This window comes from Serinus canaria, chromosome 8 (assembly GCF_022539315.1).
Source record: "Serinus canaria isolate serCan28SL12 chromosome 8, serCan2020, whole genome shotgun sequence".
Taxonomy (NCBI): Eukaryota; Metazoa; Chordata; class Aves; order Passeriformes; family Fringillidae; genus Serinus; species Serinus canaria.
The window spans coordinates 11475566-11499216 of NC_066322.1; the positions used below are offsets into that span (position 1 = coordinate 11475566).

The 23651-nt window shown below is 40.9% G+C and overlaps 2 protein-coding genes across 3 annotated transcripts in view; one reads left to right on the top strand and one right to left on the bottom strand.

Annotated features, from left to right (window-relative positions):
- Positions 1-12982, top strand: part of ST6GALNAC5 (ST6 N-acetylgalactosaminide alpha-2,6-sialyltransferase 5) — a 124144-nt gene extending 111162 nt beyond the window's left edge. The window contains exons 5-6 of the mRNA XM_050977520.1: positions 3956-4063; positions 10676-12982. Coding sequence (XP_050833477.1) covers positions 3956-4063; positions 10676-10907 — 340 coding nt within the window. The 3' untranslated portion in view covers positions 10908-12982. The remainder of the gene's footprint in view (positions 1-3955; positions 4064-10675) is intronic.
- A 9200-nt stretch (positions 12983-22182) lies between these two features.
- PIGK (phosphatidylinositol glycan anchor biosynthesis class K) overlaps positions 22183-23651 on the bottom strand; it is a 64303-nt gene continuing 62834 nt past the window's right edge. For both annotated transcript variants that reach the window (XM_050977496.1, XM_009088620.4), the window contains one exon: positions 22183-22804. In XM_050977496.1, coding sequence (XP_050833453.1) covers positions 22759-22804 — 46 coding nt within the window. In that variant the 3' untranslated portion in view covers positions 22183-22758. The remainder of the gene's footprint in view (positions 22805-23651) is intronic.

Genomic DNA, 23651 nt, shown 5'->3' on the forward strand with positions numbered 1-23651 from the left:
TGCTGTAAAAAATGGCACAGGGTCCCTACTTAGATACAAATGAAGAGGTAGGTTTATTGTGCAGTAACTCACAGTCAGATGTTCTACTTTACAAATACACAACATACACACCAAAGTTTAAACAGGGATTGATCCTGTCATGGACTCAAGCAGAGATCTCATTTTCTGGGCTACATGAGAAAGGCAGAACCACTGTTAGAGGAAACTGTTGTACCCTCTTAGCTGAAAGCAACATTTGCTTGGCATTTGCTGCCTTTGTCATGCCCCACATGGTTTGCTTGCAGAGCTTTGTTCAGTTATAGTGGGGAGATACCCTGCCAGTTATGATGTGTTTGTGTTTTCCAGAGTAAAGCAAAGTGAGAAGGTGAATTAAGCATCTGAGCCCTTCAAGAAATGTGCAGAGGGTTATCCGTGTGCTTAGTATTTACAAAGGCATGAAAGTCAACAAAGCTGTGTCTGCACTGTAACCTGGCCACCATGAGCCCCAGGGGCAGGCCCTGGACACAGGAATGCACACTGCCACCTCCTTTCCTGGACTATGCTTGTGGTGATCCAGGGCAGGATCATGTGCTGTCCCCAGTTCTGAGGAACAGCTTCCCTTCCTGCTTCACTCTCAGAACTTCAGTTCTGCCGTGGGGAGCCAGGGCCCCCTTCCTTCCCTGACACTGCCAGGATCCTGTTCTTTTTTTGACACATGCTGTGCAATTTCAGGCAAGCTGCTCTTTCTTGTTCTGCATCACCCATCCAGAGCCAGGGGCCTGTAGTGAGTGTGATGAAAGCATTTCTTTTTCTGCACAGGCACGAGGCTCATGTCCTGAAATATTCTTAAGGCATTTGAGCCATTAATGACATTGTAACAAGTTTAGAATGAACTCAGTCATGGGCACCCTGAACTCCCAGTGTGAATCAAGGGCACTCAGATGCCAGCAAAAGTCAGCCTGAGGAACAGGCCCTGTTGATTTTAATAAACTGCAGGCTCTGCTCTGAATGAACCACTTCTTTAGAGGGCACAGACAGCATACTTGAAGGGCTAAGAAGATTAAAATGGGAGATGAAAATAAATGAATAAGCTGCACTGGAGAAAGGGAAAATGAAAAGAAACATGGGTAGGAAATAATTTGTAAGGGAAAAACTTCAGGTACCTGTGGGGGCAGGAGCAGAACATTGTATAGCCCAGAATGCTGCTGTTCTCCAGGGGGTTTCTGCTGAGCTCTTGACATTAGTGCCAAAAAAAAACAAAGGAGGGAGAGAGAAGCATGATTGCGAGGTTGCAAGGATCAGACTATTCATTTCTGTCTTGAAAATGATGAGAAGAAGGGTAATTGGATGTATTGTGTTTCTTGGAAAAAAATTATTTTGAAATTAAGAAAAACCTTCAGAAAACATTGCCAGTTAAATAGCATGGTAAAAGACAAAGGCTGCAGAGCAATATATTTGGCATTATAAAGTAACTGTACTTGAAAATAACTTTATAATTGAATAAGGGTACATTAAGAAAATACGATTCAGAACCAATATTATAGTAATTAGATAAAAGCAGCATAAATGAAATAACTGCAGGAAGAGTATTTCCAAAGAGATTATAAATGAGATTCTGGTGGAGCAGAAAGGCCTTTAATTGTAATTTAGTGTGCACTACAGAATTATCAGCACAGTGTGTTAGTTCATCATATAAAAGAATATCTGATAATTTCCCCTAATAAACACATGACAGTTCTTCATATTCTCTCATTACTGCTGATTAGGTATAAAACCAGTATTCTTTTGTTGGATTCTTGCTCAGATCTTTTAGGAAATGCAAGACACTGTAACCCTGTTTCTGTGTTGCTGTCCTACAGACAATGGTATTTAAAGAGGGCAGTGTGGTACTTGAATGAATTTTTGAATCTTTATTTGATTATTCAGCTTCTAAGCCAGTTTACTTATATTCAGTTGTTTTCTTGTTTTTTGGAAAACACTAAATGACAGCCTAAGTGTGTGTAAGCAGAAAGAAAGCTAACCCAGAAAATAAAGCAGAGAGCCTAGCTGGGTGTCCTGAGCTGTGCAAAGCTTTGGTCATGTCTGGCTGCAGTTGTTCCCTTGGTTTTGGAATGTAAGTGTTGGGCACCTGGAATAGTGGACTTGTGCAAGCTCCAAAGCACTCGTAGCCTGAACATCTTCCTGAATTATCTAGTGATTCAGAGCTCAGAAACTCTCAGGTGGCAGAGAAGCAAATTTTTTAGGCTTTTCCCTGCCATACTTTTTCCTAATAATTTTGAGCCAGAAATTCTCACTGGTTTATATTTTTGCTGTGCCCAAAGGCCTCCACTGAGCTTATGACCCAGCTGTGACATTGTGACAAACTGCCCCACCCCTCCACCCAAGCTTCAGTGCACAGTCAGAAAATAAATAAGGCACCATAATTGGAAATAATGAGATGCTTTTAACATGTCATTCTCCAAATGCTAGCTTAGCTTGAAAGTCTGTGTGTCAGGAGCAGTAAAAATGTGTGTTTTGGGAGTGTATACGTTACCAGGTGATCCACTAAGGACAGGACAAATTACCTAGGCTCCTCAGCATCCTCCAGGCATATTTAGTCAAAGAATTCCCTTATGTTTAGAAGTGTCTTTTAAGCAGGTGGCACAGACACCACCACTTTTTTTTTTTCCTTTTAGTAGTCTGATTCCCCGAGGAAATGGGAAACCTTGGTACAAGGCATTCCTCAATCTGACAGTGCTCAAAACATCTCCTCCTACTGCCCTGTAGGTGACCTACTTGGAACCAGCTTGTTTTGCATTAGCTTGGGAAGCTGTGTGGTGGCTCCTGTCAGCTGAATTAGATGTTAGTGATTGCTGGCACTTGCTTGCAGTGGCTTTTGTGGCCTCAGGTCCCTGCTTCCAAGACTGATCCACATCCTGCTTTCACTGGGTAAACTGTAAAAGATGGCCTTGGAACTTGGGCCAGGACCTGGGATTCCCTGTTGACTTCTCTGAAGAGAACCTCATGTTTTCTGCTGAGGTTTTTGGGGGGCTGTGGCCAAGTTTCACAGGTATATGGCAAAGACAGGTGTGGGGGAATGGGATTAATGTAGGTCCTACTTTAATGCATTCAGGTAGAGTGCCCAGGCCTTCCCGGAGCCTGCACTTGCTCCCCTGGTGCCTCAGCTTTAGTAGGAGATGAAGGGAGAGCCTGTCACTGTGACAGGCTGTCAGCAGGGATCTGAGGACTCTTTGGGCTGCAGATAACACAAGCTTCAACTTCTTCCTGCGGGACTTTCCTAGCTGAGTGAGGAGCCATTAGGGACAATTCTGTCTCATTCTTTAGTAGCATTTGAAAGGAGACCTTTGAGTGAACCTTTGCAGATAAGAATCTGTGATACAGCAAAATTTAAACTCAACTTTTTAATCCCTTACCTCCGTGAGCAGTTACAGGGTGGTATCTCCTACTTTGCCTAATTAATACTGGCATCAGTTGAGCTTCTTTTAAAGCCATGCCCCAGCCTGCAGTGAAGGCAGGAGAGGTGCTGCCTTAAGGGCTCCCTGCCAGCGCTGTCACTGCCATTGTCAGGCTCCCCTCCGGCAGGGATGGCACCTGGGGTGGTTCCTAGCATGAAGATTTCCCAGGCTGGCTATGGGGCAATCACGGCTGCAACTGACTAAAGAGTTTCCTACCAGCAGTCACAGTGTGGGGCTGGGAGCTTCTAGAAACCAAGTCAAAAGATCAGCTAAATATTAAGGTTAAAATTAATTACAGCAAGGAAAGTTCTTGCTCAGATTACTCCACTGACAGGAGGCACCAGAAAAATCATTAAAAGGTGGACGAGCTAAGTAGTCCTGGTTGCCCAGTTTTCAAAGCCTTTTACAAGAATGAAGAAAATACCAAGAAATTGCTTCAGAATGAATGAATGAATAAATAAATAAATAAATCTCGAGAATTATTTGCCAGCTTAGAAACTTAATTATGTTTTTGCTTTCAGGAAGATATCCAACACTTGGCTTAGCACGGGCTGGTTCACAATGACTATCGCATTAGAGCTCTGTGACAGGATAAATGTTTATGGCATGGTGCCACCGGATTTCTGCAGGTAGGATTTATTTTAGAACCGTTATTAGCCAACAAAGTTAATGTTACAGATAAATATCTGAATCTTTTAATCTTTTTCTTTTGCAACAAGTCTTCAGTCCTCTTAAAGCAATTACTTAGATGTCCCATGATCTCATTCTGAAAACAACAAACAGCACTTAATTATGTTATATAAAATATTTTAAAAATTTGTTTGTACTGTGGGAGAATTAATCCATTTTGTTGCTTTCCTTTAGTTTCTGAATATTTATCAGCTAAAAGTAGTGCAATAATTGGCATGAAATTAATCTGAAGAAAGAAGTACAGGAAAACATTACTTTTAATTTGTTTTTCAAGTTCCCCCCAAATTAATAGAGGAACAGTGTTCTCACAGCGACTAGTTTCTAAATTGAACTTTCTGTGCAACTCAAATTAACATCATTGTACCTCTGTCACATGAATGCCAATCTTGCAGCTTCCTAAATGGTGCCCAGGAAACCTGTCCCTGTGAATTTGGACCAGAGGATCAGCCCTGTGGTCCTGTTTCGGGCGTGGCAGGGGCGGGGCACAGGAGGCAGAGGCAGCACAATTGTGCCAGTGGAAGCTGCTGTTCACAGAACAGCCTGTGCCCTTTTCCAGCCCTGTTCTTCCTCCAGCTGTGCTCAAGACCAGACCCCAGGTCCTGGTTAAGCTTTTCCCACTATGGAGCAGTGACACAGGGAGAGGCTTCAGAACTTCTAGTGCTACACCAAAATTACATTAGCCACAAGATACCAGGATGAACACAGACAAATTTGTATTACATCAGCAGTCTTGGTGCTGACACAAGTCTCACCTGCCCACCCAGCACTGGGCCAGCACTGAGTGGTTCCTGCCCATAGCTGGTGCTGATCCCATTTGTCCTGCTGGGTGAGCCAGGAAGAGCTGGAGCCAGTCTGGAACGAGGCCTCAGTGCAGCGTTTCATTACCTGCTCACAAACCCCTCTCACCAAGAAGTACTTGCTTGAATTTTCTATTGCACATGTCATGATCTGTCTCAAGTCTGGCTCTTTGGGTAATTCTGGATGCCTTTCAGGGGCAGGGAGGGCAAGGCTGCAGTGCTGGGTTAGTCTCCAAGAATGGGACTGCTTTGACTTTGCTCTGAGCACTTACAAGAACCATTCAGGAATCTGCATTTGTCTTGGGCATATTGTAGAAATCCCCAAAGAAATCACAGCATGAAATGTCAACACTAAACTCCACTTTGTGAGAATTTCTACAAATTATAACAAAATACTGATGATAAATGCTGTGATGTACTGGCAGACTTCAGCATGAATTCTCCAAGGAAAATTGCAAACTAGATCAGATACGCCAGACAACAAATACCTTCCACAGCACAGCATCTCGTTCCTCTGTCATCTCAGTTGGCCAACACATACTACTTTTGTTTCTGTAAGTGGCTGGTCTGTCTTACTCCAGAAGTGGCTGTATTCCCATGGCACATGGAAGTAATTCTTAAATTGATGATCTAAAAATACAGAAGACAGAATTTTACTGCAAAATAACATGAAATCCTGACTTTTCAGACAAAGTCAGAATAGTTTAGATACATATTTTCAAAAGCCAGCTAGACCCAAACAAACTGTTTTGAGAGAGACTAAAAATGTCACTGAGAGCATATGAAAGGCTTTCATAGAATCAATAGACTGAAATCAAATGGACTTAAATTATAACACAAGAAAGGCTGTAGATCAGTCCTACCAGTGAAAGATGTAATTGTTCTTACAGCCTGCAGAAAAAAATCTTAACATAAAGGTACACACACCTGGTTGAAAACAGGGAAAAGGTCATTTCTTAATCAAAGTAATATGAAATGTCTTTACTTCAGCTTGATTCCTCAGGGGATGAAGGGGAAAACTGTAGTTGCCATGCCTGGAAGAAGCTGTCCATGAAGATCTGTGAAAGCAGTTTCTTGCCATAAATAGAGTTAACCTTCTTAGCCAGCTCTTCAGCCACTCATTAAGAAGTTAAAACAGTGCTTTCTTTCAAAGAAATAAGATAACAGAACAGAATAGCAGAAAGAAATATTCTGTAATTGTAAGCCATAATTCCTGGTTTTCAGTCTGACAGAATAAGAATCTACTATTAAAATTTAAAAAAATCAAAACAAAAAGTCCCAACAAAACAGCTGAAATGCATGTGTGCTAGATGTGTGTGTGTGGGTATCCTGCTTGCTGTGCAACTAAAGAATCATTAAGATTGAAAAAAAAACACCAAGAAATCTTATTTCTGTTCATAATTAGTAGCACCAAATTTATAACTTCAGCAGATAGACACCAATTCATTTTTAAGTATTAATCTGTGGAATAAGTAATGAGTGTGGTGATCAGTGTCATGGAACTAAATTAGTGTCACATTTGTAACGTGAAGGACACCTCAAAGGTACCAGGAATCTCATGCTGTTGATTTTGCTACAAATTATTAGCTTAAGATCATTAACCAAACTGCTTTGCACCCATGCAGGAAAAATAGTTTAGTGAAGGAGTCTGGAGCACAGACTAAAAGATTTGTCACTATTACTTGCAACAAGATGTTTTAGATTCATTTTTATTTACCTTCACTGGACACTGAGTTTCATAGCTGAACTGTTGGTGTCCTAATTATTATAAATTTCTAGTACTTTACAGCAAAGCTATAAGTAATTTCAAGCCCCTTTACTTGCTACAGATTTATGCTGTAGTAAGGGTTAATGGCATGATATTGCTCTCATGCTGTCTTTTGCATTCTGTAGGAAGATGAAAGCTTGTGCTTCCATGCACATTGCAAACATTTTTGTGAAGTGTTCACACCTCTCACTGTTTTGTCCAAGACAGACAACCCATCTTGCTGTATTTTTTCCAGTGCCAGGGATCCAATCCAAGCCTTTCCAGATGGGAAGCACTTCCCTCTCAGAACTCCCTTTGGCAGCCCTGCATGCACAGAACTTACTCCTGAACTGGGACATGCTGGATTCTCCTCTTGCCTCCCTTCAGCAGCAGCCTGACAATGGTGCCCAGATACCACAACAATTCCTGAAGGCACTGCAGGGCTGCTGCTTCCCTTTGTGGGTGCTCAGCAGCAGGGCTGGGAAGGACAAAACAAGCCTTAGTGAGTTTGTAGGAATTCCAGCACCTGTCTGTGGCATTATGGGCAGCAGGGACAGAAAGGCTCGTTCCCTGCAGGTCTCAGGATACTCCTGTACACAAGGAAAACTCAAGGGTTAGTGAGATGAACCCTCTTTAACTCTTTTCCTCTTCATGGGCCTTCTGGAACTCCCAGAAACTTAAAACTTAATTCTGAGCCTTATTTTAACTAATATGAATAATTTTCGTTCCAGTTATTGAAAGAGATAATTTTCATATAAGAATCCTCATTTGACTGCCAGGTCATTTTCCATGATAATTCACCTGAAAATTGGTATTTGAAGTACTTTAGTGTTTTCTTACCTCTCTCTCCCTCCACTTTCAGTTCCTTTAAATCAAATGCACAGCAGCAGTGTTGCTGGTTACATTTCCAGGAGCTTATGAGAAACTGTAAGCTGTATGTGAGTTAGTCCTGCTCTTTGGTCCATATGCCTCACCTCATTAGCTTAATAACAAAATGCATACATGGTTTGGAAAACAGGATTAATTATGGAGGTCAGGGAAAGGAAATCCTGGGAATAGAAGGCAAAAGATTATCTAGTAATCTTCATGGTCCTGACAGAGCACCTTGCTCATCACTCAACATATTGACACTCACACATCAAAATATGAATTATTTTACAAAGTGTGTGAGTACCTATAGTTTTAGAGGGTTGATTTAGTATGGCTCTTCATTTCAAGGGAATGAGGCTGACCAGAATGTGGTATGGGGTGGCCTGGTTTCCCTGTCTTTTTTCTTTTGTGTTGTACCTCCAGCTTTTGATGTAGGTGGATACCATCTGTGGGAAAATGTGCACTCAAGTGGCAAACTTAGTAGTTGACTGACAGGGGTACAAGCACTTCCACGGGTGCTGTGCTGGCAGGTGACCAGGCAGGAAGCACAGGATATTTTACAGAGGAACTTCCAGAGATTTCTCCCAGCTGTGCTATTAATATGCATGCAGAGTCTGACAAAATACTGATTAATGTCCAGTATCAGTCAGTGATAAAACAGCATCTGTTTTAATGTTAATAAATGAGGTGGCAAGCAATTTCCGTATAGAAATTACTCATGCATTTCATTTGCTGGTGACACAAGCTAATTGCAGAGTTAGAAGATAACACAGCACAGTTAATTTGGGTTATGGTGTACTCAAGCCAGAATTCAAATCCAAAGCTTACTAGCATGCAATCTGGGGGAATCCAGAACTCCCAAATGAGAAGGTCCTCCATATGTAAATACCCTTCAGAGTTCCAAATCTAAAAGACAGCTTTTGGAACTTAGCCTTTAAACCTCAGTCAGCTGCAGAGTAGTCCTAGAGAGGACCGTAGCCAGCAGCCCCCATTCCTGCCCTGATCTCACCCCCAGTTCAGCCAGCAGAGCTGCACACAAGGCCTGAGCCCCACAGGCTGCCTGCACTGAGCTCCTCCCTCTCACCTTCCAGGCCCTGTGCACCAGGTCCCTCTGGGCTGTTTCTGGTGGCATGGTGCACAGGATGCAGTGAGCTGGTACAGCCTGGCCAGGAGCCAAGGACATCCACTTAGGACACACTGGTGTGGAATGTGGAATCCCTGGCTTCAAAAACACCTTGCCTGGGCAGACCTGCAGCCTGAGAGGCTCACTTTGCCCCTTAACTGGGGCCGCATTTTTCCCAAGTCTGTTGGAGATAAGATTTCAACTTTACTAATCCTAACTTTAAAGCAGTAAATTTATACCTAGCAATACAGGTTGAGGACCCAAGAATAAAATCCAGCTTTAGTGCAAGAAGGAAGAGCAGTCTGAATGACAGGCAGAGGCCTATTTGTTTAGTAGTTCTTAACAAAAACACATCACATGAAAATGTATCCTATTAGATTTATAGTAACCATACAAATGATTCAATTAAGCAACAATAAGAAGTCCAGTGTATCAAAAACGTGAAAAATTAACTGAAGATTGTCTTCTAATAGTTGTAGTTTTGAAATAATAAATTTCTATGTGAAGGGCAGCTTTAGATTACCAATACATTTTCTGTAGATGAGGTGATGAAGGATTTTGTTTTACTCTTATATATTCCAGTGAGAATATATTTAATAAGTTTAGAATCCATCTTATTCTAGAAATGTAATTTTATTGTTGTTCTGGTCTTGTAAGATTGATCACCATGTTGTGTTAGAAGGAAGGCAGACTGATCGAATTAAAACGTTAATCTAAGGCACAAATGGAAAGCAGCAGCAATATCATACATTACTCTGCATATACAATATGGATAATGGCAAAATAAGAAAAATTAGAAAATTGCATAGGTGACAGAATTACACAGTAAAAATAATGACCAGCACAGACTAATGACAGATTGTGGATGCATTCAATTGAAAGTGACCTTAAATATTAGCTCTTCAAAATGAAAATAATCAACTGTATATTAGAGCTGACAGCCTCGAATCTGTATCAGATTTCTTGCTCTGTGCTGGGGTCCTGTTCAACTCAGGCTGTAACACAGAGCAGCTCCAAGGCTTCACTAAATGCTGATATTGGAAAATTTTCTGCCACAGCAAAATAGCTGGTAGGAGGGATACAATTGGGTAATTCTGTCTGGGACAGCTTGCTCTCTTAGTATTTATGACACAGAGAGCGCGTGAGTTCCTGTCAGCCCAAAATGCCCAAAGTAAAAAACCATCATGGGTACATCTCTAATTTTAGAGATTAAAACAAAAGGAGAATGAATTGCTCTGGCTTATTATAATACAGATGTGCCATTTACAGAATGTTACACAGAAACACTGAGGTCAGAACTGCTAAAGTGAACTTTATCCTATGTATCTAATTGGTGTTTGGCATATCCAGTGTGTCACCACGAGTCACTCATCTCCCGCTGGGAAATGTGAATGGGTTCACAAGATCAGATAGATACTATGGGTGAACTGTTTTAATTTTTAGCTTGGGCACATGAAAGCTGCTGTTGTAAAATAAAGAACTCATTTGTGCATCAGACGTTTGATTAAAATGCCAGCACCGCAGCCTGTACCACTGACCTGGTGCGCAGACACTCACTGAAGTTGTGCTCTCGGAACCTCGCGCAGCATGCTGGGAACGGTCAGCTGAGCTGACACAGATAACCACCTCTGTCTGTCATCTTCTCTTTCTTCCCCAGTTCAGGAAATACCTCTGCAAGACCTTTAACAAATCACAATCTAGGTTTACATCTCTTTTAAGCAGTTTACTTCAAATTTCCTAATAGTAACACAGCCCTGCAGCACCCTCCCTTGTTTCTGAGCTACTGCTGTCCTTCATTTAACTGGGAGGAAGAGGATTAAAGGAGAGCAAAAGAAAAGCAAAGCAAACACCTTTGCCCCATTCTGATGTATTAGATTCGCAAGAAAAAAAACCAGCTCCATAGTTTAACTGGGAGAAAAAGTGGATTTGAGCCCATCAGTTCATTAAAGATAGCATCTTTTCAATCAACGAGAAAGAACATCTTGGGCTTCCATCTATTTTCTTTTTTCCACAGGGATCCTAATCATCTTTCAGTACCTTATCACTACTACGAGCCTCTGGGACCGGACGAGTGCACAATGTACATTTCCCACGAGCGGGGCCGCAAGGGCAGCCACCACCGCTTCATCACTGAGAAGCGCGTCTTCGAGAACTGGGCACGGACATTCCACATCCGCTTCTTCCAGCCTGACTGGGAACCAGAGCCGCTCCAGGGAGCCCAGCCCGAGGCCAGCCCGCTGGCCTGAGGCATGGACACACCAGCCCAGCCAGGTCACCTCCCGCAGCAGCAGCCTTTGGGGCTTTGGGCCAGCACGGCAGCCTGGAGGAGAAGGGTCCCAGGGTGTGCAGCTGGCACCTGCAGCAGCAGTCAGGAATGGCATGGAGGAGCAGCACACACCCCCAGTACTTGCTGTTAAACTGTATGAACCCAGTTTGTCACCTTTTGGGGCCATCTGACATCCTGTGTGTGTTTGTGATTCGTGAAACACAACCTGAGTGTCATTAAGGGACCGTTAACTCATTATGGCTTTTTTAAGTACAATGCCACTGAATTTTCATAGTGAGAACTTTCCGGATTTATTTAATGAAGGGGTTTATGCAACCTAGGCCAGTATTTTTCTAATTCACAATTATGTGGTTGTTTATCTTTCATAATCTTTTAAATCCAAAATTAATATTGTTGATGGTTTGAAAGGCCTAGCTTTTTATTTATAAAACTTGTTTGAAATACATAATTCTATATGGCATGTAATTAATATTTGATCAAGAAATGTTGGATTTCTTCTAAGAATTTTGGGCTCTGTTCCAGCCTAAAGCCTTTAACAGCAAGAGTGGTCCCATGTGCAGATCCAGCTCACTTTACATTCTAACATCTTATGTTAATACAAAAATGGTAGTGAAAATTCTGTTTGATATTAATGTGCATTTGCTGCTGTGCTGTCGAGCTGCTGTTTTTTAAATAGGGGTGGGAGGAAGGAGGGCAAAGAAAATTTATCCCCCAAAAGCCAAACCCCCCCACTGGCCATGGCAGCAGCTTCTCAGTGAAGACAAGCTAAGGCTGGAGGGGCTGTGTTCTGTTTTGCCTCTTGTATTCCTGCAAGAGGCTGCCAGCAACCCCCCTGAGGCAACAGACTACAAGCCAGGCCACAGCTGCTCAGCACAATGTGACCATATTTCTGGAATGGAGAAGGTAAACTACCAGTACTACAATACCAGTCATGGTAGCCAGAAAGATCACAGCACTGCACCTGCAAAAATCTCTGCCTTCCACTGTCCCAAGATCATCACTGATCTCGGAGATTCTGCATCACACTGAAGCTGGGATGTGAAAAGCGTTCCATGAGTACAAAATTGTCCTCCGGAGAGGAGCAAAGTTAAACTCTGTTTTTTTTTTTCCATGAAGTACCTGTATGTAGGTGGTGAGTCCCTGCAAAACAAAGGGAAAGGACAATGCTCATGCTGTGTATGGAACCTCACAGTGGGAATTACTGGGTTACATGTGGCTTGTGAATAAAGAAGATTTCAGTTACAGTATTACTTTTCCTTTTGCTTCACAATTATCAAATCTCAAATTTTTTGGAAGTAATCAGTAACTATTGCATGAAACATATCTCAGGTGATGAAAGGTGTCTCTCATAGACAAGTGCAAAAGCTAGAACAAAGATACTACCTTTAAACACCTAAATCCAAGAAGCTGAACCTCAGAGACAAGGCACAGAACTGGACCAAACACTCTCATTTAAACCCCCTTATAACCCATGGTCTTCCTCTTTCCAAAACTGGATAGCAATAGCTGCAGCTGCCCCACAGATACCCTGATTCTCTGGGGACAAAGTGAACTGTCCTGGCAGGGGCAAACTGGTGTCACCTTTGTAATACTGCCTGAACCTGAAGTGCAAGTCTCCAAGAGCCACTGCCTTGCTGCAGCCCTGCCCACTATCAAAAAGTAGAAATCTATAATGTATTTTGCCTTAAAAGCTTTTTTTTTGGTGTTCTTCCTGGTACACACCACTCAGCTTACAAACTGAATGCCAAGTGCATGTTACCTTTCTCTTGACAGCTGGTGTTTACCTCTCCTTCTTTCGCTGATGGTGTTTTATTCCTTCCACTTGATTTCACTGCATTCTATAAAAAACAAAATGGGTTTTGAACTAATGGCAGTTTGAACATCCCTTTCAACATGTGTACTGGGTGTGTATGCAGCACATATTGCCCCAATTGATGAAATCTGTCAAACTGATTTACAGATCGTTTCTAATGTGACTGCAAGACGTGGTACAGATCACAGTAGGTCCTCTGATGCTTCTGTCCCTGTTTTATTACTGATACAATAATAAAAAGATCTTGTCATTTTAAACTAGAGCTCTTAGTTTTTCCATCAGTCAAGAGCTGCAGGATGTGTATGCTGTATGTTTAGCTATGTTACTGTTAAAATCAGATCATTTAAAGATAGAGTACACTGGTCTACTTCTAGTATTCTGTAGAAACAGAGAGTTGCCTGACCCCACTGTGTTCCACAGGCTTGTTCCCTGTCTGCAAGACTGCTCAGTGTCAAGTAGATATGGGGAAGCATTGAGAATATGAAGAAACACGGAATAAACTGTAAGGACACTAAATCTCTTAAGACAGCCAAGCTAAGCATTGTAACTCATTCCTTGTTCCATTTCTGTCAACAGCTCTATGTTCTTGCTACCCTCATACACATATTTTAAACAAAACAAACCCAAACTCACTTTAGTCTCATCAACCTCCTGTGAAGTTTCAGCAAGGTCCCCTATCTAATTACAAAAATTATGAAGGAGTATTTTCTAAGTCACACCTGTATATATAAAAAGGAATTTGATGAAGCCAAGGAGACAGCAAGTTTTAAATAGATCACACAGATTTACATGGAACATAAATTGAGTCCAAAAAGCACAAGTTATAAGAGTGCAGAAAAATGTAAATAACTGTTAAAGCACTGCAATTTTAATTAACAAATCACTGATGTATTTCGCTATAAATGCACAATTTTTGAACTACAGAATCCTGCTGCATTTCAGCCTGATGTAAGGTTTTATGGCCTACTTATAAACCAAACAGATTTATGACAGAAAATGCTGTCAGCCTAGGGATAAGTAGTACAAACTAGGTATTGCTGCCATTCTCTGCTTTATGCTGTCATCGCACACTCTTCACTATAATTTGATTGATTCATGATCTGCAGCGCATCATTTCACATATTAAAAGCTGTTGCAAAACAGTGGTTACAGATATCAGCAATTTCAAGATCTATGTTAGTTTAGTTCTGAACTCCTTACATACCTTTAGGCTTTTACACTTGCCTTTGTCAGGAGATATTTTTCATGTTGAAGAACTGTAGCTCTTGCGCCATGATATGTGCAACTGGAATTGAGAATGATAAAGAAAACATCTCTGCAACTAAGAACAAAAATTACCACAGCTGCTTCGTGTTCTGTTGGCTGAATGGTGACAGCACCATGCTACAAAGCAAAACTGGGATGCACGTGGAGAAACCTTCCACCCAAAGTGCTACAGACCTCAGAAAGTTAGCACTTTATTCTTCATAAGGAAACTGAGGAAAGGGGAGGTTAAGAAATGAAGACCAAGTTACAGCCTTGGAACAAGATTTGGGAGAGGTTGGGGGCTGCTGACTGGCTGCAGCCCTGGCTCCATCCAGCAGAACGCACAGTGGTATTACCACACAGGGCAGTAAGCTAATAAAATCCTTCTGGAGCTGCTCCACATCCCTGGGACTTGCCTTGCTGCATTTTCCAGGCAGAATTCAAAGGAAACAAAGTGATTTTTACCCAAAATACCTCTAAGGTTGCAAGAAAACAGTAAGATAAAAATAGCTGGAAATGTATTGGGGAATGGGGTGAGGGGAATCTAAACAGTAAGGAGTGAAATGCGCCTTGTGCCATCTAGCTTTATTCCCCTGGAATATGAAGAGCAAACTCAGGCTGGAGCTGACAGAGAGGAATGTCCTGGCTCAATAGCAATGGCTGTCTTGCATAGATTTCTTTGCAGTATTCTGTAATTTGATCATAAGTGCCACAAAAACTCTTCCAAAAATGCTGATAATAATTTCTGTAATAAAAGTTAATTTTTTAATCCGATGCAAGGAGACACAATTTCTAATTCAATTTAAAACATAGCTTAGGAATTAAAAAAAATAATAAGCAGTCAAACAGTCAAAGAGTACTTGTAAGGCAGCAAAAGGTACAGCAAAACAAAAGGAAGTGCAGAAACCTTACAGGTACCAATACTTCTGTCTTCCCTGGACTACTAGTTCATACTGATCACTTTGAATTTCCAGCCTCCTGCTACAAAGACACACCTTGCACATAACAAACATATGATTTTGTAAGAAGAAAAAAAATTAAGGACAATCTTGTTTAATAAAAACTAGGAAATATTCTTTTAAAAAACTCTAGGAAATAGGAAAGGGCAAATGCCTAAGGTGGTGTGAAATTTCTCTGTGCTGAAGCAGAACAATATGAAATTCAAAGACTCTTTTATAAAATGACTGTCAAATGGCACTGCTTATGCTAATTCCCCTTAAAACCACTAGACTGTTAGATGTTTTTCACACTGAAAATTACACCAAAAAATGAAATGTCAAATGATGCCCTTCGACCACCATGGGGATGGAGATTCAGCAACACAGCAGAAACAAAGCTGGAGATTTCACCTGGGCCAGCTGTGGAATAGGCTTCACATCAAAGGCAGAGTGGAACCAGGCCTTGAACCAGCATCCCCTGGGTGCAGAGCCCCCTCCAGGGGGGCAGTGGAGAGCACACAGCTGCACAGCAGTGCCAGGAGGAAGGGACACATCCCTTTGTCCTGCCTGGCACTGAAGGCCTGGCCACACCAGAGAAACTGCACAGAGATCACCAACACACAGTGTCCCTGTCTGCTGTGGAGTGGTTTGACCAGGAGTTGTCAGGAAAACACGACAGGAAAACTACAGACGACCCCAGCAATCCAGACAAACAGATGGAGACCTGTGAGAACAAAATCAGGAGTCACAAAGAAGACAGATTGGCTAAAGAAGTAATGCAGATTTTGTAAGCAAACCCCTGCCTTGCAAAGCTCTTTAGTGTTCTTCAAGGTTCTCTGAAGCAAGGGGACAAAGAGATCCAAGTGATGGATCCGCTTGGAATTCCACATCTAGGTTTGCAAAAGACTTCCAAAGAAGTTACAGTTAACAGAGGAAAAAAAAAAAAGAAAGATCCTATGGAACTTATCTAAACAGGAAAATAAGGCTAAGAGGATACAGCATCATCTTAAGGGTACAAGCAGAATTCCACAGGAAAAATGCCACAATATATTTTCCTCTATTTTTCTATGCTATTCCCTTGGTAGCTACCATAGGCCATTTCTAGATGCAGGGCACAGGAGCTAGACTGCATTTAAATAAATAGATAGACTAAAAATATGCAAAAATATATCCAGTGAACATCACCTTGTACACTAAAGCCCAGTTCCAGCCTTGCCATACTCTGCATGGGCCAGGCCCACCACGAGATCCAACACAGGAACTGCATTCTCATTTGACTGACAGCAATGCCAAAGCATCCAGCACAGAGGGAGAGCAAGACTGCATCCTTTTCAGCAGACACAGAAAGTCATCTTAGTAATTTAGTTTCTGAGAACAGGTTTGTCTTCTTTAGGACATCTCTAGTGCTATTTAGATCTGCCAGTTACTTTACACAACCCAGACAGGTGTTAAGATAATGTGAGTAACTTTTAGGACACTAGCTGCTTCCTGAAGTACAGGGAAGATAAATGGAGTAATAATAATATCTGGCAAGGTATAAAGTTTTAGGACTTTGCTGAGTTAATTTTGGCTTCAGGTCAGTTGGAGCCTATTATGATCCAAACATAAGAGCATGGTGAGAGTCTATTAATAGCAAAACAAAGGAAATTCTTAAGGGAACTATTTGGTGTGGCTTTGTTTAAGGCAAGATCTTAGGTTAGGTTTATGTTTTAACATGAAGGCAAAAGAAGTGAACAGATTTACAGCCTATGAGGATATGCTTCCCCATTGCATCCTGCACACAAGGCCAAAACTGAAAGTGGTTACTGATATTAAGTGGGACTGCCCATTTGTGTTGGAGAAAATTGGAACATACCCACAACACCATTTTTATTTTTTTACCATGGCTGTACATGTGTAGATGTGTATTACATGAAACACTGAAAAGCTCTTCATCATCCCTCCACTGCAAATGATGCTGCAGAGAAGGAGTAGAATAGAAATCAGCAACAACAGCAAGTGCAGAAAGCCTTCTATATATATAAAAAAAGATAAATCCAGGGACCACTCCAGAGAAGGGCATGTAAAAGAACTGCACGAAATACAAACATACATTGCAATGATACACTGATGACCCCAGTGATCCTGTTTGCCATTCCATGTGCATTACAAAGACCAAGGGATTTGGTCTTTGTAATGCACATGTAAAATTTTCAGCTACAAACTTAACCTGAACAGGAACACTCGTACAGAAAAAGTAACTTAATGAAAATCAAACATAATCTAATGTTTAGTGACACTCTTTTTTATTAAATGTCAAAGCATTTGACAAAGGAAATAAGTACCATTATAGTGGAGCTGGATATCAAGGACAGAGCCTCAGTTTAAAATACTCACTACATGCAGAGCCAGTGGGCCTAGTCAGACATTTAATATAAGAGCATTATTCCAGTAAGTCAGGCCAAGAAGGGAAATCTGTTTGCTATTTCAGATCAGTCTGTTTTGTCACAGGGACTGGTATGACACTCCATGAATCTCCTAAATATACCAAAGCCTGGTGGCCTGGTCTCTGCTGAGCTGTCACCAAAGCCATGTCACCAGCAGTGTGAAAAATGCTGTTACACTGTCCAAACAGTTTGCTTCTTGTGGGCTTCTTTTGTTCAAGGGATTGTTGTAAACAACATCACCAAAATAACTTAGGCAAGTACAATTTGCATCTCTATTAAGCCTGTTGGCCAAAGCAGCCAAACTGGCTCAGTATTGGCCAAGGCTTTGGTTTTATTCTCACACAGACCTGAAAAGAAAGAAAGGCAAAAAAGTTAAATCTGTAATCTGCATGGGGAAGAAAACATGGCACAATCAAACATTAATAGATATACATCATTGAATGGAAACCTTAAATATTATCAATTTAATCACTAAATCAGGCAGAAATACTCATTAGGGGAGAAAAAGTAACTCTGTCTTAAAGAACTTGCAAGTCAAATGGGTTCTAAGAAATGCTGATTTCAGACTATGTTGGACACTTTCAAGATTCGTTTCCTGAAAGATTTTTAAATTTAAACGTTCACAGAAAGAGCGAAAGTAGAAATAAATTTGAGTCATATAATCTTCTATAAGAAACTTTCTCCATTTTTAAAATTTGTCTTTCACCACTTAAGAAATGCAAAAAACTATTATGCTCATTATGGTACAGAAGTGCTGAAGTGATGGTGGTGGCACGTGTGATTCATTTGTGGAATACTGAAAAGAAACTTCTGCAGGACAACTATTGGTACTGAGCCCCAACTTTCCTCTCTGTCAGCTGCAGCCTGAGTTTGATCTTCACATGGTTGAGAAGACTCTTTCATTATATACACAGCTTTTTTCTGCAGTTCATAACTTTATGGATAAATTAGTCTCTTGGGTGAAATATTTTATGCTTGTCTCAATCCAAAGGTTAACTAGTCTGAAGCGTGATAAAATTCTACCAGGTCACACAGAGCTCTGTAACACAGACAGAGCTGAAGATCTGTACATGAGGACACTGATCTTTCTTGTCCCAACCCTTGTCCCACACTGCACCATATACAAAGGTTGTCTTCTCTCCAGATACCACAGACTTTCTGAAATACACCATTCTCACTTTGTGGAGGCATTGCCTCCCACTTCATCTATTTTTATCAAGTCCAAATAATCCTGACCACATAAAAGCTTTTGACTTCACAATGCAAAGATGGATGAAATCTTCACTATTTACCAGAAACTAGCAGCATCTCACTTCCTCAGCTATACTGAAAGGATAATTAGGGAAGCTTTCAGATCAGAAACTTCCTTTTTACTCCTTCCCTCTAAGCATCCATCAGAGAAGAGAAAGCAGGGGTTCTGTAATGTGAAAAAACCCCTTAGTGACATGCTGTCAGTATCAGGATTGCCAGGGCTGCAGACCTCTGCCCTGCCTCAGCTGGTCCTTCCAGTCCCTCTCACAGGAGTACAGTGCAATAGCTCCCTGTCCTTACCACTGCACAAATCCTCTCCACCCAGGATAAATTCACAACTGAACCTGGCCTTAGCCCCTTTGCAAATCACTGATTTAGTGCAACTCAGCCCTACTCCAGCATGCAGTGACACCCCTCTGAAAGCAGATTGGACCACAAGTTCCATTTACTTCTGTGGATGTGGTAGCTGAGAATAAAAATCCCTGACTCTGAAACAAGAGATTGAAATGGGCTCAGTGTGCAGGCACTCAGCAAGAGAATTAGACTCAGACTACATTTGCTTTTCTGTAATCAATAACAGATACCAGCTTTCAGGAGGAAAAACCAATGGAAAGAAAAAACCCTCCACTCTCTAGAAGAGACACAGCATCACTAATGATGCTTGTAAGGATACCTGTGAACAGGCTCTGGTATTTGCTTATGCCAAGAGAACAGCATTTCCTCAGAACACTCATTAAACATGAAAATACTCTGCTGGAATAGACAAAGAAACACTGATTGTCTTCGCCCCTGCCCAGGTTTCTTTCTCCACTCATTTTTTGTAGGAACCTCACTTTTCAGTCTGTAACAGAAGCACAGCTTAGTCACACGTTGTGTCAGCCTTTGGGCCTGGTCACAGCACTCCAGGGGACAGGAGAGCACTCCAGGGGAGCTACTTTTTCTTCATTCAATAATAGAGATGCATTTAAGATGTGATCCTGAAGGAGAGCTGAAAAACTGAAATGATCAATATCTATTTTTATCATCCATGAGTGTTCTGAACAATATCTTAAAACCCCATTGCAGGACCTGTCAATGCAGTTCCACAGTACAGGGTGCAGACATGAATACACTGAGTTTGGCAGGCATGGGCACACTTAGTTCACAGACCTCTCCATGCAGGGTCACACAGTGCTGAAATTCAACTCTGCTCAAAAGGTTCCCATGCAAAGAAGCACCAGAAACTGCCATCTGGCTTGCCTCCTGGATTCCATCAGAAAGATCATCTGTGCACCTTGGAGGAAGTATCCATACTGCAAAGCACACTTGGCCAGCAGAACACAAATGGTTTGTGACTGAAGGTGACATGGCTGGCTCCCAGAGGCCACATTCAAACTGAGCTTGAAGGCCTCCTGGGGAAAATGAAAAGGTTACTAACTTTAAATAAATAAAAAAAAAAATAAACCACACACATCTGCAAACAATTCTGTGACATTCCTGTACTTGCTTTCAGACTGTAACTGTTCAAGGAATAAAAGCTATCACAGCATAGAAAATACTGTCTCATAGGTGTAGCATAGGCAACTTTATGGTGCCTCAGAATGATCCATTTCAACTCCTCACTTCTGTGCATACAAAAATGTTAAAAATGCCTGAAGCAGAGTTTGCTGCATTCCAGTCAAACTGTTGTTCTCACTTCAATTTAATCACCTTCACATGCATACTTACTGAGTGCCTCTATTCATAAATTGCATTTTAATAACCCACCTAATTGCCTCCTTTTCCCTAAGCAGATAAGCTTTTAAGAAGACAGAATCTTTGGTATCTGCTGCTACTGGCAAAATTCAGCTGAGTTCTGTAGATGTTTCTATCACTTCCTGCAAAAGGTGGCTGAAAGAGGGAAAGAGAAAAATTGAATAAGGCCTGAGGAGTCCAAATAAGGTTACTGCAAATGAAGGAAGGCACAAAGCTCTACCAACTTCACTTTGTACGCTTTTTAAAGTATGGCAAAACCTGCCTATAAAATAAATATTTGATTAAAATATTTACTACAATTGAAAAAGAGTTGGATTAGGAAAGGAAAGCTAAGCAAATTCTCTAAGGAATTCTGTAAGATTCATTTCTATACTGGGTCTGCACATTTCTACATGGTCTGTGCACAGCAGGTTTTACTTGATTGAATTAGAAATTGCTAAGGGAAAAAAAAAAAAAGGTTTTCTGATTTTATGAAAAGTCACAATTATATCAGATTTTGGATATGAAGTCATTGCTTTTGAAGGACATTATCCAAAAAAACAACCCCCAAACCCAAAACACTGTGAACAGACCCAGACATCCAGCACCAGGAATGCTACTCAGATCCATCCCACAGAGGGTTTTTCTTTCCCTTTAAGTGGCATTGTTGTTAGCAGGGAGGATGTGTGCACCAGTTACATGAAAGTTTCTGATCAGCACACTGAGAAGACATGCCCAGTATTATCCACCCCACTTTGGGAAAGCTTTAGGTTTAATCCCTACTCCTGAGCCTTAAGCTCCTGCTACTGAAAACAATCCCAGCTCTTCACCAAGAACTGCCACAAAGAGGTGGAGTAGGCAAATGTTTACCTTCCCATAATGGATCATTTTGTACCTTCAACATCTCCAAGCCTAGAAAATCTTTGGAGATAAAAAACCAAGGCTTTAGTTCTCGAGCTGCACCACACTGCTGTTTTCTCTGTTTTTTGCAAGCCTCAGTGGCTTCTCCACAGCCCTCCCAGGCTCACACAGCTCTGACAGTTCACCTCCTCTCACCCGAGGCTGGGATGCCACAATCAAGCTAGAAGAAAAGAAAAAAGGACAAAAATGTTTATGCACTCACATTTGTATGTGCTGTGCAAAAGGAAATCCTCAGAACCATATTCTAAGAAAAATATACCAACTCTGCGACTATGTGTGATTACAGATAATTCCTAATAACTTTTAGAGATGTGTGTCTAGGACTTACACCATGACTGCATCAGGTAAGCTTTATTTTGGTTGAGGAAGAGAACAAGTTCCAAAAGCACGGGGCAAAAGCTTCTCCTCACTGACTGGTGTGTTTCTACACATGCACAGATTTGCTCTTCTCTTCACAAATATCACTATATTATACAGACAAAACCCTTCTAGCATACATTCATCAGTAAGTGTCCAGGAAGAACAAATCAATACGAAAAACCAGAATTTACAAAACACAGACAACAAAGCACATTTTCTAGGGGCTCAGAAACTACAGAATACAATGGAACAATTGATAATGTTCTTTATCCTGATGCCTGAGCTGATTTTCTTCGGTGCAAAATCCAATGCACTGAAAATTCTGAAGCATCCAAGTCCATATTATATGCAATGAAAATACAACACGTGTGAAGGATTTGTAATGGACATGGTGAAGTCCTTTCACTTTTTCTGGCCTTCTTTTTAAGTAGATTCAGCAAGGTCATAATTTTTGTTTCACTTTCACCAACTCGTAGAATTCTAGAATCAAAACTGCCTAAGGTGAAAGGACTGATCTAAGGGTTTTATTTAACAGGGAAGAAAAAATAATAAAAAAGAAGAAATCAATATATTCCAGAGTATTTTTATTTTTGTGAAGAAAGCTTCCAATATGCCATGCCAAAGTCTGCAAAGTGGGTTAAGTTTATATTGACAGAATGACATCTTAAATAATGTTCTTCTCAATGTCCAGTTCTTTAGTAAGAGGTGACTTCTTCTAAGATTTACTTTAAAGTATGGTGTAAATAGTTTGCCCATTTACAATCCAGAAGCAACCACAGAAATCCTGTTTCTAGGTTTAGGTCCTGCCCTTTTTTAAGTTTAACCAAAAAACAAATATGCTCAGAAAAGCATTAAATATGTTTAAATCAAGACAAAGTGAAATAACAGTAACATTAAAATAATTTTTAGACTCTTTCCTGAAAAAGAGGCAGAAGAGATGGCTTCAAAAGAACCTTTAGAAGCGAGATGTCAACACAGTGTTTCAACACAACCATAATCCATGTGCAGAGAACACAGGAGATACCCATGAACCCAAAGTAGCAGCTAATGCAAGTATCTTGTTTGCTCCAGTTCAGAAGACATGTTTCATGTGCTTGATTCCATATGTTTTGAAGAAAACCATGATGATCAATGCCCACAGTCCTAAAATAAATCCTCCAGGTGGATGCCAGTCCTTTTGTTTTGGTTTCTGGAAAAAAAGAGAAAACAAAAAGAAAAAAAATATATTTGTATTTAGATCTCTCAATAAGAAAAGCAATGTGTTTATCAACTGCAAAAATATAATCCTTGCAGTAGAACAATACCAATAAGCTGTATTTCTTCCTGAAGTAGAAGCATCTTTGTGATGGATGGGGAGGCTAATGGGAGGCAAGCTGCCTCTCAAGCAGGGAGGGTAAGTACCACAAAAAGGCCACTGGAACTGTGCCTGAGACACCCCTTTGCCTGTGTGTATTGGTATCGTGGGACGTGTTCCAACTCATTTGTTTTGACAGATTTTCTTGTATTTGGTCTCATGTTAATACAAGAGAAGAATTCTTTAAGTATGAAAAACAGCTCCTATAAGTGAAAAGAGAGTGTTGTTTTTCCACTCCCTGTTTTCTACAGCTGCTTTTGTACTCAGAATTATGTGAATAAACAGATATCTGACCACATAACAAGGGAAAACTCATCATTACAGCAATATCATAAAACAAAATAGGATTGTTTTCAATGTCAATCACATTTCCCAGGGGCCTCATTGAGTCTGCCTTTCCCTAATGTAGAAATATATTCTGCAATTCAAACTTTTGTCCCCTTTCAACAAATTTTTCATCTTCAGTAAAAAGCCATTCACTGCAATTGAAGGCCTTTTCTGTCTCCCACATAGCGGCTAGACAAGGTAAAACTTACCTGTCTTCTTCCTTCCCTTACTAAACCAAAAATTCAGATACTCCCCAGCCAGAGAACAGAGAAGGTAAGAGCTGCCATGTACCCCAAGATCTGTCTCTGGCTAAAAATAAGGTGACTATATGAATGCAAAATTTTAGTTAAGACTA